The sequence below is a fragment of the Drosophila elegans genome, unplaced genomic scaffold (assembly GCF_018152505.1).
Source record: "Drosophila elegans isolate 14027-0461.03 unplaced genomic scaffold, ASM1815250v1 contig_814, whole genome shotgun sequence".
NCBI classification, from domain to species: Eukaryota; Metazoa; Arthropoda; class Insecta; order Diptera; family Drosophilidae; genus Drosophila; species Drosophila elegans.
In genome coordinates, this window is record NW_024546167.1 from 19,464,983 (window position 1) to 19,477,010 (window position 12,028).

Sequence of the window (12,028 nt, forward strand, 5' to 3'; positions counted from 1 at the left end):
ATTTTGAATGGTGGTCCAATTGGGAAAGTGGCATGCCCAGAACTGGTTCTCGAAATTGAGTTGTGAACATATAGCACGTACATATATGTATATACCACGCCTGAATAGTTGCTAATTGGAAGAGGCACGCTGTAGCAAGTGCGGCAGTTACTGACCCACATCTCCATCTCCATAAGGAAACATATATTATTGTCTTTACTTTGAACTAGAAATCGTTTAATTTGGGTTACGCATGGTTTTGGTTTGGAGAAGTTCGAAGAGGTATGTTCAAACGATTGACACGTTATTAATTAGCACCTTTAAGGCGCCAAAATTAAATTCTTTGAATTTTTCATTCATGTGTTGAAAGTAAAAAACACGAAAATAGTAATAAAAGAGCTTTGAATTGTAAGTAGAATAATATTTACTATAGAACCTGAACCAATTTTGAAAATAATTATTAATAATAAAAATTATAGGTAGATTAAGATTAACTATGCCTTTTTGTTTTAAGCAAATTAAAACAAATTTGATATATCTTTTTATAAGAGGGTACAATAATTTTAGTAAATATTAAAATGATGCCAATTATGAGAAGAATTAAAAAAAAAATGAAAAGTTTATCTGAACTAATTAAAACAAATGAAACATACATTTGGTATAAACTATTACTATTACTTACTATGCGATTCAGTGCTTCAGTTTTTTATATGTGCTAAAAATAATAAACATGAAAATAATACGTTAAAAGGTAGACTATTTGGATGGTTTTTAAAGTACTTAATATAATAATTGGAATTAGATCAACAAAAAAAATGTATCTGAAAGAAATAAAACACATTAAATTAAGTATATCATAGTGATCCCATATGTTTCTTATTATTTTAATCGTCGAAATTTTTTACTATTTTTTAACTCTCTAGTTTCATTCAACATTTCACTCACTAAATAGAAAGACAGTAGAAAACATGCCTTGGTAATACGATAACTTACTAATTAGTTGCAAAATTAGAGCCACACGCCACATACCATATAGACACTTATGTAGGCATAGATTGGAAGTCTAGTTACATTCCACCCTATATAGATACTTATCGTCTAGATTCCAAGAAGTCGGGAACACATAACGGAAGATGGTATCCGAAATGTGGAGTAACAATTGATTAGCACCTGCGACGTCGACGAAATGAAAGTGCTGTTCTGCCCGTTCGGCATTAAGATCTTTGGTATATGGATCACTTCTAGTAGCACCTTTTGCCCGGAATCTGGGTCATCTGGGAAAAACGAAATCACGAACTCGAGTTGAATAAAACCAATGGCCAGCCAAGTGCTGCCTTGTATTCGACAATTTCTCGCGACGCGAAACGAACCTCCAGCGGATATGTCGAAATCGTAGCCCCCAAAAAGGATATTCAGTGATTAGTGTGGATACAAAATATTGAGAAAAGTGTCCTGAAAGCAGATAAGGATAATAAATATCTAAGGATGCGGTGGACATTGCTGTTGAGTCTGGGACTTTTCTTTGCCTCTGTACAAATTGAAGCCTACTCTCAGGTTTTGGTTAATGGCAATGGAGCCGGAAACGAACAAGGACCTCGTATATTTAAGGCTCTCAATACGGATTTGATATTCCCGAAAACGTAAGTTTAACAGTGCTCGAGGATTGCTGCTCCAGCTTCCTGACCATCCTTCTCCAAACAGTTTCAACTCCAGTGAGAATGTGGTGTCCACCACTGGAGCTCCATACTCCACAACTTCGACATCGCTGCCACCTATTCCGTATAACCACCAATCCGAGGGAACAACTAGTACACCGGTGTTTGTGACCCCCTTGGTTGCTTCACAAGCTGAGAAATCAAGTGATCCTCAACCTAATCCTTCTCCTAGTCCTTCTCCTGCTCCCAATCCTGCTCCCGTATCCGAGGAGCAACCTGAAGAGCCGGTTATAGAAGGAGCCTCCACAGGACGTGCCGTGGATTACCGAACGGCGTATCCCTTTGGCCAACTGATTACTCCTTTGCTGAGGGGCGGCAAGCCACAGCAGTACAATCCACGACCCTCAAAGACACGTGTTTATCCACAAGGTAGTCCATCTTACTACTCCTCATCCTCACGAAATCCATCTCGATATAAGGCTTCGAGGCCCATCTACAAAAAAGGTATCATAATCACATACATTTTTAAAGGGTTCTGGTTAACAACAAACATTTTTCCAGAAATAGTTATTTGGTGACCCCAAAGTCTGAATCTTAAAAATCCCCTTAATGACTATCTAAAAATTTTACATTTTTAAAGATTTAAGACTTCATTTAAAAGATTTAAGTTTCTAATGACCCCAAAGTCCCTCTCTAAAAACGTATTCAAAATTGTACAATAAAATTAAAATTTTGTTTATATATATATATTTTTTTTTGTTAAGAAACTCAAAATATTTTTGCTAGATGGCTTTCATTTAAAATGTATAAGGTTCTGGCTAAAAAATTATAAAAATGTTATATTGAAGTGTTTTGGAAGTGTACATTCCTTATACTAATACTTTAATATATTTGCTAGCATGCTTATCTTTGGTATATGTAATATTCTTGTAAAAAAAAATATTTTTTTTAGAAATAGTTACTTTTTTCCACAAAATCCATCTTTTAATATTATGTAAAAATTTTAAATTTTCCATTTAGAATTTATCATTGTTTTTTATTAGCTCCTTTTGTAAGCATCCTTTCATTCGTTTCGTCTATATTTTCTTTTTTTTATACAATTCTATATAGTTATTTATTTAATTTTCTGTAATACACAGGATTCAGCGATCGCTTCACTCCTGGCGAAGGAACAGCCGCTGGTTTGTTCAAGGGCCACAATCACAACCACGATCACGATCACAGTCACGACCATTCGCATGGACAGGATGGCAAGGTGGCCTCCGGCTCGAATTCCGTGAATTCGTATGTGGCCCCAGGCGATGCCTACTCCTTTCCGCCACTGAACACCAAGTATCCGTCGCCGTCGCAGGATCCCAAGGCGGCAGTGCCATCGGATACGGTGACGAGCTATTTGCCACCTGCATCCGGGGGATTGAGCAATGCTGGCTACTCCTATCCGGGACCCTCGTTTCCGGGTTACAAGTACCCGGGTCCCGTGGCCAATAATAATGGGGATAAAGATACTGCGGCCAGTATGCCAAGTCCATCTCCTCCGGCAGATGATGATCCGGGAAACGATGATGTGATTGGTGTGCTGCCCGCCAGTGCCATGGATAATATTCCCGCCAAGGATCAGGATCAGGATGGCAAGAATGCCGGTGCTCCTGCAGATGGTGGTGATATGGGTGCCCCTGCAGATGGAGGTGACATGGGTGGTGGCGATGATGGTCCACTGCCAGCTCTTCACAATGATGGTTCCCAATCCAATGATGACCACAAATACGATCCTAGTATGGAATATCCTACTCCACCACCTGGTTGGCTGGAAGCTCACCCGGAATCGGCGGCTCCCAAGCCAGAGGATCATGATCATGATCCGGAGCCAGATCACCATGGTCACCATGATCACCACCATGATCACTTTCCCAGCCACTTTGATTACCAGCCCTCGTATCCGGATGACTCCTATCCGGATGTTATCTACGACGATCATCCGCACCATCACCATCATGTGCACCACCCACCACCTCCTCCTCCCCCTCCGCCGCCACCACCACCTCCCCCCGCCACCCACTGAACCACCACCACCGCCTCCTCCGCCACCAGAACCACGTGTGAAGAAGTATAGCTACTTCTACATCGGCCGCAAACTCTGGTACATCCCGCTGTACTTCACCGTGTGGTTCAGCTTCTACATCCTGTGGCTCATCATCAAGTCCATCGGCCGGCACAAGGTTAACCTGCCCAATCACTACGTCTCGCGACGCAGTGCACCCGATCTCGATCTTTTTAGCGATCAGGGTCGCGATGAGTACATAAACGAGATGACCGTTCGGGTGCTGAAGCACATCGATAGCTTTAGGCACAAGTATTTGAACTGAAAAGGAAGCTACCAAACACTTAATGGCTAATAAAAACTTTATTTTATCCAAAACCAACAAGGAGTTTTAAACTTATCTGCAAAAACGATTTTTTCGAAAATTAAGAAAGGGGTTACATCATAAAAATAGCAAAAAATCGACCCGAAATTACAAAACAAGTTTTAAATGCAGCATTTTTGAGCACTTAGCCACAAGACTTTAGAGACATACCACTTCAAAATCGGATGCTTAAAAGAAAAGTTATAGAATTAACACTCTAGGTTTTTGGTCACATTTCTGGGACTATATTTTTCAGAAAAAAATTAGGAGTTTTATCGTAAAAATAGCAACTCAAAATTTCAAAACAAAATTTTAATTGCAGAATTTTAGAGACTTAAGCCACAATAATTTAAAAACATACCACTTTGAAATCGGAGGCCAGGAAGAAAAGTTATGGATTTAGAACTGTAGGTTTTTGGTCACTTTTCTGCAAGGACGGTTTTTTCGGAAATTAAGAAAGGGGTTACATCATAAAAATAGCAAAAAATCGACCCGAAATTATAAACCAATCTTTAAATGCAGAGTTTTAGAGCACAAAGCCACAATACTTTAAAGACATACCACTTTTAAATCGGATGCTTAAAAGAAAAGTTATAGAATTAACACTGTAGGTTTTTGGTCACATTTCTGGGACTATATTTTTCAGAAAAAAATTAGGAGTTTTATCGTAAAAATAACAACTCAAAATTTCAAAACAAAATTTTAATTGCAGAATTTTAGAGACTTAAGCCACAATAATTTAAAAACATACCACTTTGAAATCGGAGGCCAGGAAGAAAAGTTATGGATTTAGAGCTGTAGGTTTTTGGTCACTTTTCTGCAAGGACGGTTTTTTCGGAAATTAAGAAAGGGGTTACATCATAAAAATAGCAAAAAATCGACCCGAAATTATAAACCAATCTTTAAATGCAGAGTTTTAGAGCACAAAGCCACAATACTTTAAAGACATACCACTTTTAAATCGGATGCTTGAAAGAAAAGTTATAGAATTAACACTGTAGGTTTTTGGTCACATTTCTGAGACTATATTTTTCAGAAAAAAATTAGGAGTTTTATCGTAAAAATAACAACTCAAAATTTCAAAACAAAATTTTAATTGCAGAATTTTAGAGACTTAAGCCACAATAATTTAAAAACATACCACTTTGAAATCGGAGGCCAGGAAGAAAAGTTATGGATTTAGAGCTGTAGGTTTTTGGTCACTTTTCTGCAAGGACGGTTTTTTCGGAAATTAAGAAAGGGGTTACATCATAAAAATAGCAAAAAATCGACCCGAAATTATAAACCAATCTTTAAATGCAGAGTTTTAGAGCACAAAGCCACAATACTTTAAAGACATACCACTTTTAAATCGGATGCTTGAAAGAAAAGTTATAGAATTAACACTGTAGGTTTTTGGTCACATTTCTGGGACTATATTTTTTTCTGAAACTGATTAGGAGTTTTATCGTAAAATTAACAACTTAAAAATTCAAAAGAACATTTAAATGCAGAGTTTTAGAGACTTAAGCCACAATACTTTAAAGATATACCACTTTGAAATCGGATGTTTGTTATGGATTTAAAACTGCAGGTTTTTGGTAACTTTTCCACAAATCCATTTTACACATTTCACAATTACGAGTTGACTACATATTTTTAAAAAGTCGTTACGACTGGTCATCGGATGAAAACGCCCTAACGCATGGCCGTGTAAATCGATAGTTGGGAATAAGAAAACATATTGACGTTTGTTCATCTCTAATTTCGGAGATTTTGTTTATGTTTTAATTTGCTGCGTTAAATTGTAAACAAAATAACTCGCCAAGATGTCGTACATGCTTCCACATTTGCACAATGGCTGGCAGGTGGACCAGGCCATTCTCTCCGAGGAAGATCGCGTGGTGGTGAGTGATTGGAACTGGTGGCCCCAACGGAGCACCACTTGGTCGTGCGGGCTCCATAAATGAGTAACTTCTACATTTCCGCCTTAAGGTTATACGATTTGGCCACGATTGGGACCCCGCCTGCATGAAAATGGACGAGGTGATGTACAGCATTGCCGAAAAGGTCAAGAATTTCGCTGTCATATATCTAGTGGATATTACGGAGGTCCCAGACTTCAATAAAATGTACGAGTTGTACGATCCCTGCACGGTGATGTTCTTCTTCCGGAATAAGCACATTATGATTGATTTGGGCACGGGAAACAACAACAAGATCAACTGGCCACTGGAGGACAAGCAGGAGATGATCGACATTGTGGAAACAGTCTACCGAGGAGCTCGAAAAGGTCGTGGTTTGGTGGTATCCCCCAAGGATTACTCGACCAAGTACAGATACTAAAATGGACAATTTAGTTTAATGTATTTCTTTGTGGTAACAAGGACTACTCAACCAAATACAGCTTAACTAATTAACTTTGTTTAATGTAAGCCCCTCTTTTAGGCCCAACAAATTTATAATCCCAAATAGAAGCCACTCTTGTCTCTTGGCAACTTGTGTATATGTATTTTCTTCTGGTTTATTTTTCACTTGTCACATTTTCTCATTAATATCGCTAACATGTACATCAATTTTCTTTGTTTTTCTCATATATATAACATTTAACTAAGTTTGTTCTTTAATAGCTCATACTTTTTAAAAATTTTAATCCATTCTTTAAAGTAATCATGCATTAATGATTCTGTTTTTTTTTTCTTTTTGGGCGTTAGTAGTACACATATTTGTTTTTAATTTCGAATTGCTTTCGTTTACCAATTTTATCAATTACACTTTGAGTTTTAGCTAAGAGGTACATATAGACATCGAGTTTAAAGAACATTCGCAAAATCAAGAAAATAAAAGGGTTTTTAGTACAAAAGTATAAAAGAAAACATATTGCAAAGAAGGGGCAGCGAAATAAACTATTCAAAGTTCACAAACTGAATGCTCTGCGCATTTATTTATTCAAACTTTTTGTCTTCAACACATTGTTATTGTTCATTTAATACAACAGCTCAGTTTTATTACAGATCTATTATGCTTAGGTTTAACAATTGGTTCCGCTACTCGTTTTTTTGACTTACACAAGTTAGGTTTTCTCATTGGTTTCATTATTAGGTATATGTATATTTAGCTACGTTATTAGTTATATTTATATGGTTTTGCTCTTTTGAAACAAATCAACGCTACAATTACAATTACAATATTTTCGAATTTTCATTTTCATTTACTCTTAATCGTTTTTCAGCATATGTAACCAACAATTAATGGGGGGTTTCCTTTTTTATTATTTTGATATACCATTTGCTTTTTCATTAGGCGCCTTTCATCGAGTTGATCTCTTCGTACAAAATACTTACTAGTATTAAAAAATATTCAAATAGGGCTCGTTTTATACATGTGTGGTGTATATAAATATATACTTATGCATAGGAAAGGTACAAATCAGGCTCAGGCTGAGGCTCAGGCATATGAGAAAGTCTCTATAGGGGGCTGGGGCATCTCAAAATGCAGCTCTATATCGTACTATCTTCGGTTTCCTCCACTAATTATGTATTTTGATTTGAATAATACAAGTTATTTGATTTGTTTTCTCTCCCTTGGCTTTAGCTTTTCATAGAAAAATAGAGATGCGTAGGTGGGATGAGTTAGGAAATTGGTTTTAGATATATGTATTTATATTTTCTCAAATTGGTTTTCGATTTTGTAACGCTATATTCTGACAACAACTCTATTATATTTCCAACAATTTCGTTTTCGAACAGGCAGGAGAGCGGGGAAATGCGAAAATGTTTATGCAACTTTAGTCTAGCTACGCGTTAAAGACATTTAGGCATCTTTGGGTGAACCTTTCGAGGTCCTTAAGGTCTTCTGTCAGAGTACATTATGTTGCAAGGATGACTTAGATCTCGATCTCGATCTCGACCTCGATCTCGATTTGTTGTGCAATCTATAAAATTTCTAAATTACAATACTTTAAGTATTTGGCTGCTGTATAAGACACTAGAAGAGTTTTTTATTGAGAGACATTAGGGGATAGAAAGACTGACTGGCGGCTGGCGAAATACCTATAGAAATATATAAACTCTTTCCTTAGCTTGGCCGCATACAAATATATATACATATTCGCATGCTAGCACTTTCGATTTATAGATAAAGTGTGAAAAATAAATCCGAGTATCACTACTTAACTTTTAGAGTTCTATTAACAATAATAGACAACAGTCTCTAAGTACGAATACGTTGTTGTTCATGTTACCCTCTTTGTTTTTTTTTTGCCCTTTCGATCATTAGAAGGCATGTACTACTGTAACTTATGCCTTATGCCAGACCAACTAACTTATGTTTTGACTAAATGCGCTTAATCTAATCCTCCTTATCTAAGCCTAAATACTCGTCAATACTTGCGTTTCATAGTTCCGGTTCTGGAGCAACCCAGGAAGTTGGTTGCCAGACCATGCGGCTAATGAAATTACAGTGAGAACTCCCTAGAACGACTGTATTTTTTTTCTCATTTACATTTTTTTATATGTGACACAAAATGTGTTCAGTTTAAAGGTCTTCAAATGCAAAGTATTCTGGCCAAGACAAGTTTTGTGATTGGTGACCCCTAAACTTCACTAACTTTTTGACATTTTCCAAACTTTGATGATATTTTTCAAACTGAAATACATTGGTTAAGAATCTTGGAAGTTTTAGCGTAAACGTGGCTTTCCTCTGACAAGTTTTTTGATTGGTGACCCCTTTATTTTATTAATTTTGATCACATTTTCCAAATCGTATTTCAAAGTGTCTTTTTTTCCTAAATTATTCTAAACTACAGTTTTAAAGAATCTCGGAATTTTGTATGCCCGCTGAGGAGTTTAGCATTGTACTTGGTGACCCCAATTGTACATTAACTTTGGTGATATATTTTAAACTGAACCCGGAAATTTAGATAAGGGTTTTACTATTTCCAAAACGAATTTATAATGGTTTCCGAGTTCATTTTCTATGAACCTGTGTTGGAATTTTAAAGAATCTTAAGAAGAGTAAGTTTTGATCGTTTCTAAGGAGTGTTCACTGTAAACCCCAATAGCCTGCGTACAAAGTCAGTTGCTAAGCTCTTAATTAGTGGCCCGGCCCTGGGAACTGCCTGCGCTGGAGCAGTGGCAACCAGCTGGGCTAGAAGAGTGTCTCCTTGGACCATTTCCTGGAAGTGCCGGGCAAGCTGGGATCCCTCTTCTCGCCGCTTGCATCCGCAGGGCGCTGCTGCACCTGCTGGTCATCCGCCTGCTCATTGGGCAGCCGGATCAGGGGAAGCTCTAGCATGACAGTCGTTGTTGGTGCACCACTAGCTCCAGCTCCAGCTCCATCTGCCGATCCACTGTCACAGCTCAGGTTGGTGGCACTCCGGCTGATCCCGCTGGCAGGAGCCTTCCTCAGGATCAAATCCTTGAGGGTGTCGGGCACACAGATGCTGCTCTGCTGCGTGGCTATCACCGAATCGGAAACGGACGAGGCGCAGGGATCATGGACCAGCCGGATGGCGTTCGTTGGCAGTTGGGCAGTTGGCTGCTGGGGATTATTGTCCATCCGGCTGCTCACAACCGGAGTGGGTATGGAAATTGGATGGGGAATGGGACTAGGACTGGGCGTGGAACGGCCCAAGCTGATCACCGTATTCAGGCTGCTGTATTGCGTATGGGTGGCGGACTCTCCTCCTCCTCCTCCGCCTCCTCCTCCCAGAACCTGAGGATCAGCCAAGCCCAGTTCCGTATTTAGAGTGGAACAGGTATCCTCCTCTGTTGTAGTGGTCGTTGTGGTTGTCGTCGTCGTCTGCGGATCACTGTACTGCTGGAGCAGGGGTCCCCGCCTAGGAGGACTCTGGCTGATTACCGCTCCGAAGTGGGTTTCCAGCGGCGGAGCCACTGCCTCCGGCAAGCCCATGTGGAACTGTTGCAGCTGCAGCGGCGCCTGGTTGATCAGGGCCACCCGATCGCTGGTGGAGGTGGCGCTTATGGTGCGATGTCTTTGGAGCAGTGGCCTCCGCGGCCTGGCACCACCACCTATGGCCATGGGTAGCCTCTTTGCGGGCAGCTGGAGAGGATTGGGCTTGGAAGCGGCCTGTGACTGCGCCTGCGTCTGAGCCTGCGCCTGAGCAGCTGCCTCCTGCTCCTCACTGTCGCTGCTCAGCTGCTGCATATCATCGTCCGTGTCCGCCGGACTCTCCAGCCCAAAAACCGAATCCTCTTCCAGGGAGCGCAGCTCGGAGTCGGGACACTCCAGCGAGGAGATCTTGAAGGAACTTAGTGAGGCCAGTGGGGCACGCTTCTCCGGATTATTGTTGCCCCCCGGAAGGGGCGGTATTTTGTGGGACACTGAGACGGTGGCGAGACTGAGACTGCCACCGTTCAGCCGCTCCAGACTCACCGGTGTGCTGTCCACACTGATGCTACTGGAGCTGGTTGTTCCTGGCACGGGAACCGGAACCGGAACTGCTGCATTTGCCGTATAAGGAAAGCTATTGTTGTTGCTCTCATTCCGCTGCAGCTCCACCAGGGTGAGCTTACGCCGGGGCAAGCTCACACCCAGACGCAGTTCCTCCGAGGGTGAGTCGCAGAAGTGGAATCCCTGATGCACACCGGTGGGCGGGGCCGATTGGATGGGCTTGGGCAGCGGCAGGGCCAAGTCCACAGTGCTCTCCTGGTTATACGGATAGACGTCCACAGTATCCGCACTTATGGAGTGGATTTGCTGCTTGCGGCCCGCCTGAGCACTATCCGGATCGTAGGACACTATGCTGTGCTTTCGCTTGATGTTGCTGGCACTCAGATTGGAGGGTCTACTGCCATTTAACGATCCCGATGCGGATCCCTCGTGAACACTCCTCTCCGAGGGACATGGCGAAGCCTTGGGCGTCGGCTGGATCACCTGTATATCCGGATAGTAGTAGTCCCAGTTCTCGATGCTCGATGTTCGCGAGGCAGTCGATAGCTTCCTCTGCAGCGTGGGCGGCAGGTTGCCCATGCAGCCACCCATGTAGGCGGAGGTGCGCCGCTCCAGGTAGGAGCTATCCGTGCTGCAGCAGGTCATGGCACTGCTCCTCCGGGAATCCTGACCCTGCGCGGGATACACAAGATAGTCACATTTTAGAATGCATTTCTTAGGGAGAGAAAAAAATCATTTATGCAAAAATAAAGTGGTAAAAATAAATATCTATTGAATTGAATTCAACATTTTAAGTCTAAAACTAAATTATAAAATCATAATTTTAAATACAAAGACCGTAAATATTTATTTTTAAATTTATTAGTTAAATTAATGAATTATTTTTCTTTCATTATACTAGAATTATCCCTTCATTTCGGGGTATGTTAGAGCTACATTTTATTTAAAAGCATTATATTTGAGTTTAATACGGAACACAATTTTTAAATGTTTAAATCTGTTTCGAAGAATATTTAAAAAAAAAATGACTTAAAATAATGTAAAATCAAAGCGAAAAATATTTAAATTGAGTATTAAATTCTTGGATTTACTACGTTTCTTCAGCAGTGCACTCACCGCCATTGGTACGGACAGAAATCCCGGCTTGCTGCGCGTGGAGTCCGTTCTCTGGTGCTGATGGTGCACCGGCTCATCGTCTGGGGCACCTGGCTGCATGTGGTACTCCTCCGCCTCCAGTTCGTCCTCCGTCTCCACGAAATAGTCATCGGTACCGAAGCTGCCGCCCATTGGGTAATTGCTGAAGATGCGCGACGACTCGGAACCGCTCTTACGGCGGCCCACATGACCGGATCCGGGTCCTCCCCCGCCGGACATGGAGGAGTAGGAGAAGCGACGCGGCGGCTCCAGCAGATAGCTGTAGCCCACTGGCACGCCCACTCCCACGCCACCTAAAAGGTAATAGATGGGGGTTTTATTTTATTAAGTATGTTAATTAAGAGAGAAATAGAGTAAATTCTTGTAAAAAAAAACAATTTCCCAAAAAATATATGTATGATAAAACATTCTAATAAATTTCCATGAAGAATATTATAAAATGCA

The 12,028-nt window shown here is 40.7% G+C and overlaps 3 protein-coding genes across 9 annotated transcripts in view; 2 read left to right on the top strand and 1 right to left on the bottom strand.

Moving 5' to 3' along the window:
* The first annotated feature begins 1,335 nt into the window (after window positions 1-1,335).
* LOC108134964 (leucine-rich repeat extensin-like protein 5) lies at window positions 1,336-4,027 on the top strand. The gene is given in 4 exon segments (XM_017255490.1): window positions 1,336-1,619; window positions 1,681-2,138; window positions 2,774-3,675; window positions 3,677-4,027. Coding segments are annotated over 4 exon segments (1,836 nt in total). The 5' UTR covers window positions 1,336-1,464; the 3' UTR covers window positions 3,998-4,027.
* Window positions 4,028-5,765: 1,738 nt separating this feature from the next.
* LOC108134973 (thioredoxin-like protein 4A) lies at window positions 5,766-6,513 on the top strand. The gene is made up of 2 exons (XM_017255504.2): window positions 5,766-5,922; window positions 6,011-6,513. The coding sequence occupies exons 1-2, from the start codon at window positions 5,845-5,847 to the stop codon at window positions 6,359-6,361; spliced, it is 429 nt and encodes a 142-aa protein (XP_017110993.1). The 5' UTR covers window positions 5,766-5,844; the 3' UTR covers window positions 6,362-6,513.
* Window positions 6,514-6,523: 10 nt separating this feature from the next.
* LOC108134972 (mucin-5AC) overlaps window positions 6,524-12,028 on the bottom strand; it is a 69,649-nt gene continuing 64,144 nt past the window's right edge. For all 7 annotated transcript variants that reach the window (XM_041710170.1, XM_041710168.1, XM_041710165.1 and 4 more), the window contains 2 exons: window positions 11,546-11,877; window positions 6,524-11,101 (listed from right to left, as the gene is read on the bottom strand). In XM_041710170.1, coding sequence (XP_041566104.1) covers window positions 9,164-11,101; window positions 11,546-11,877 — 2,270 coding nt within the window. In that variant the 3' untranslated portion in view covers window positions 6,524-9,163. The remainder of the gene's footprint in view (window positions 11,102-11,545; window positions 11,878-12,028) is intronic.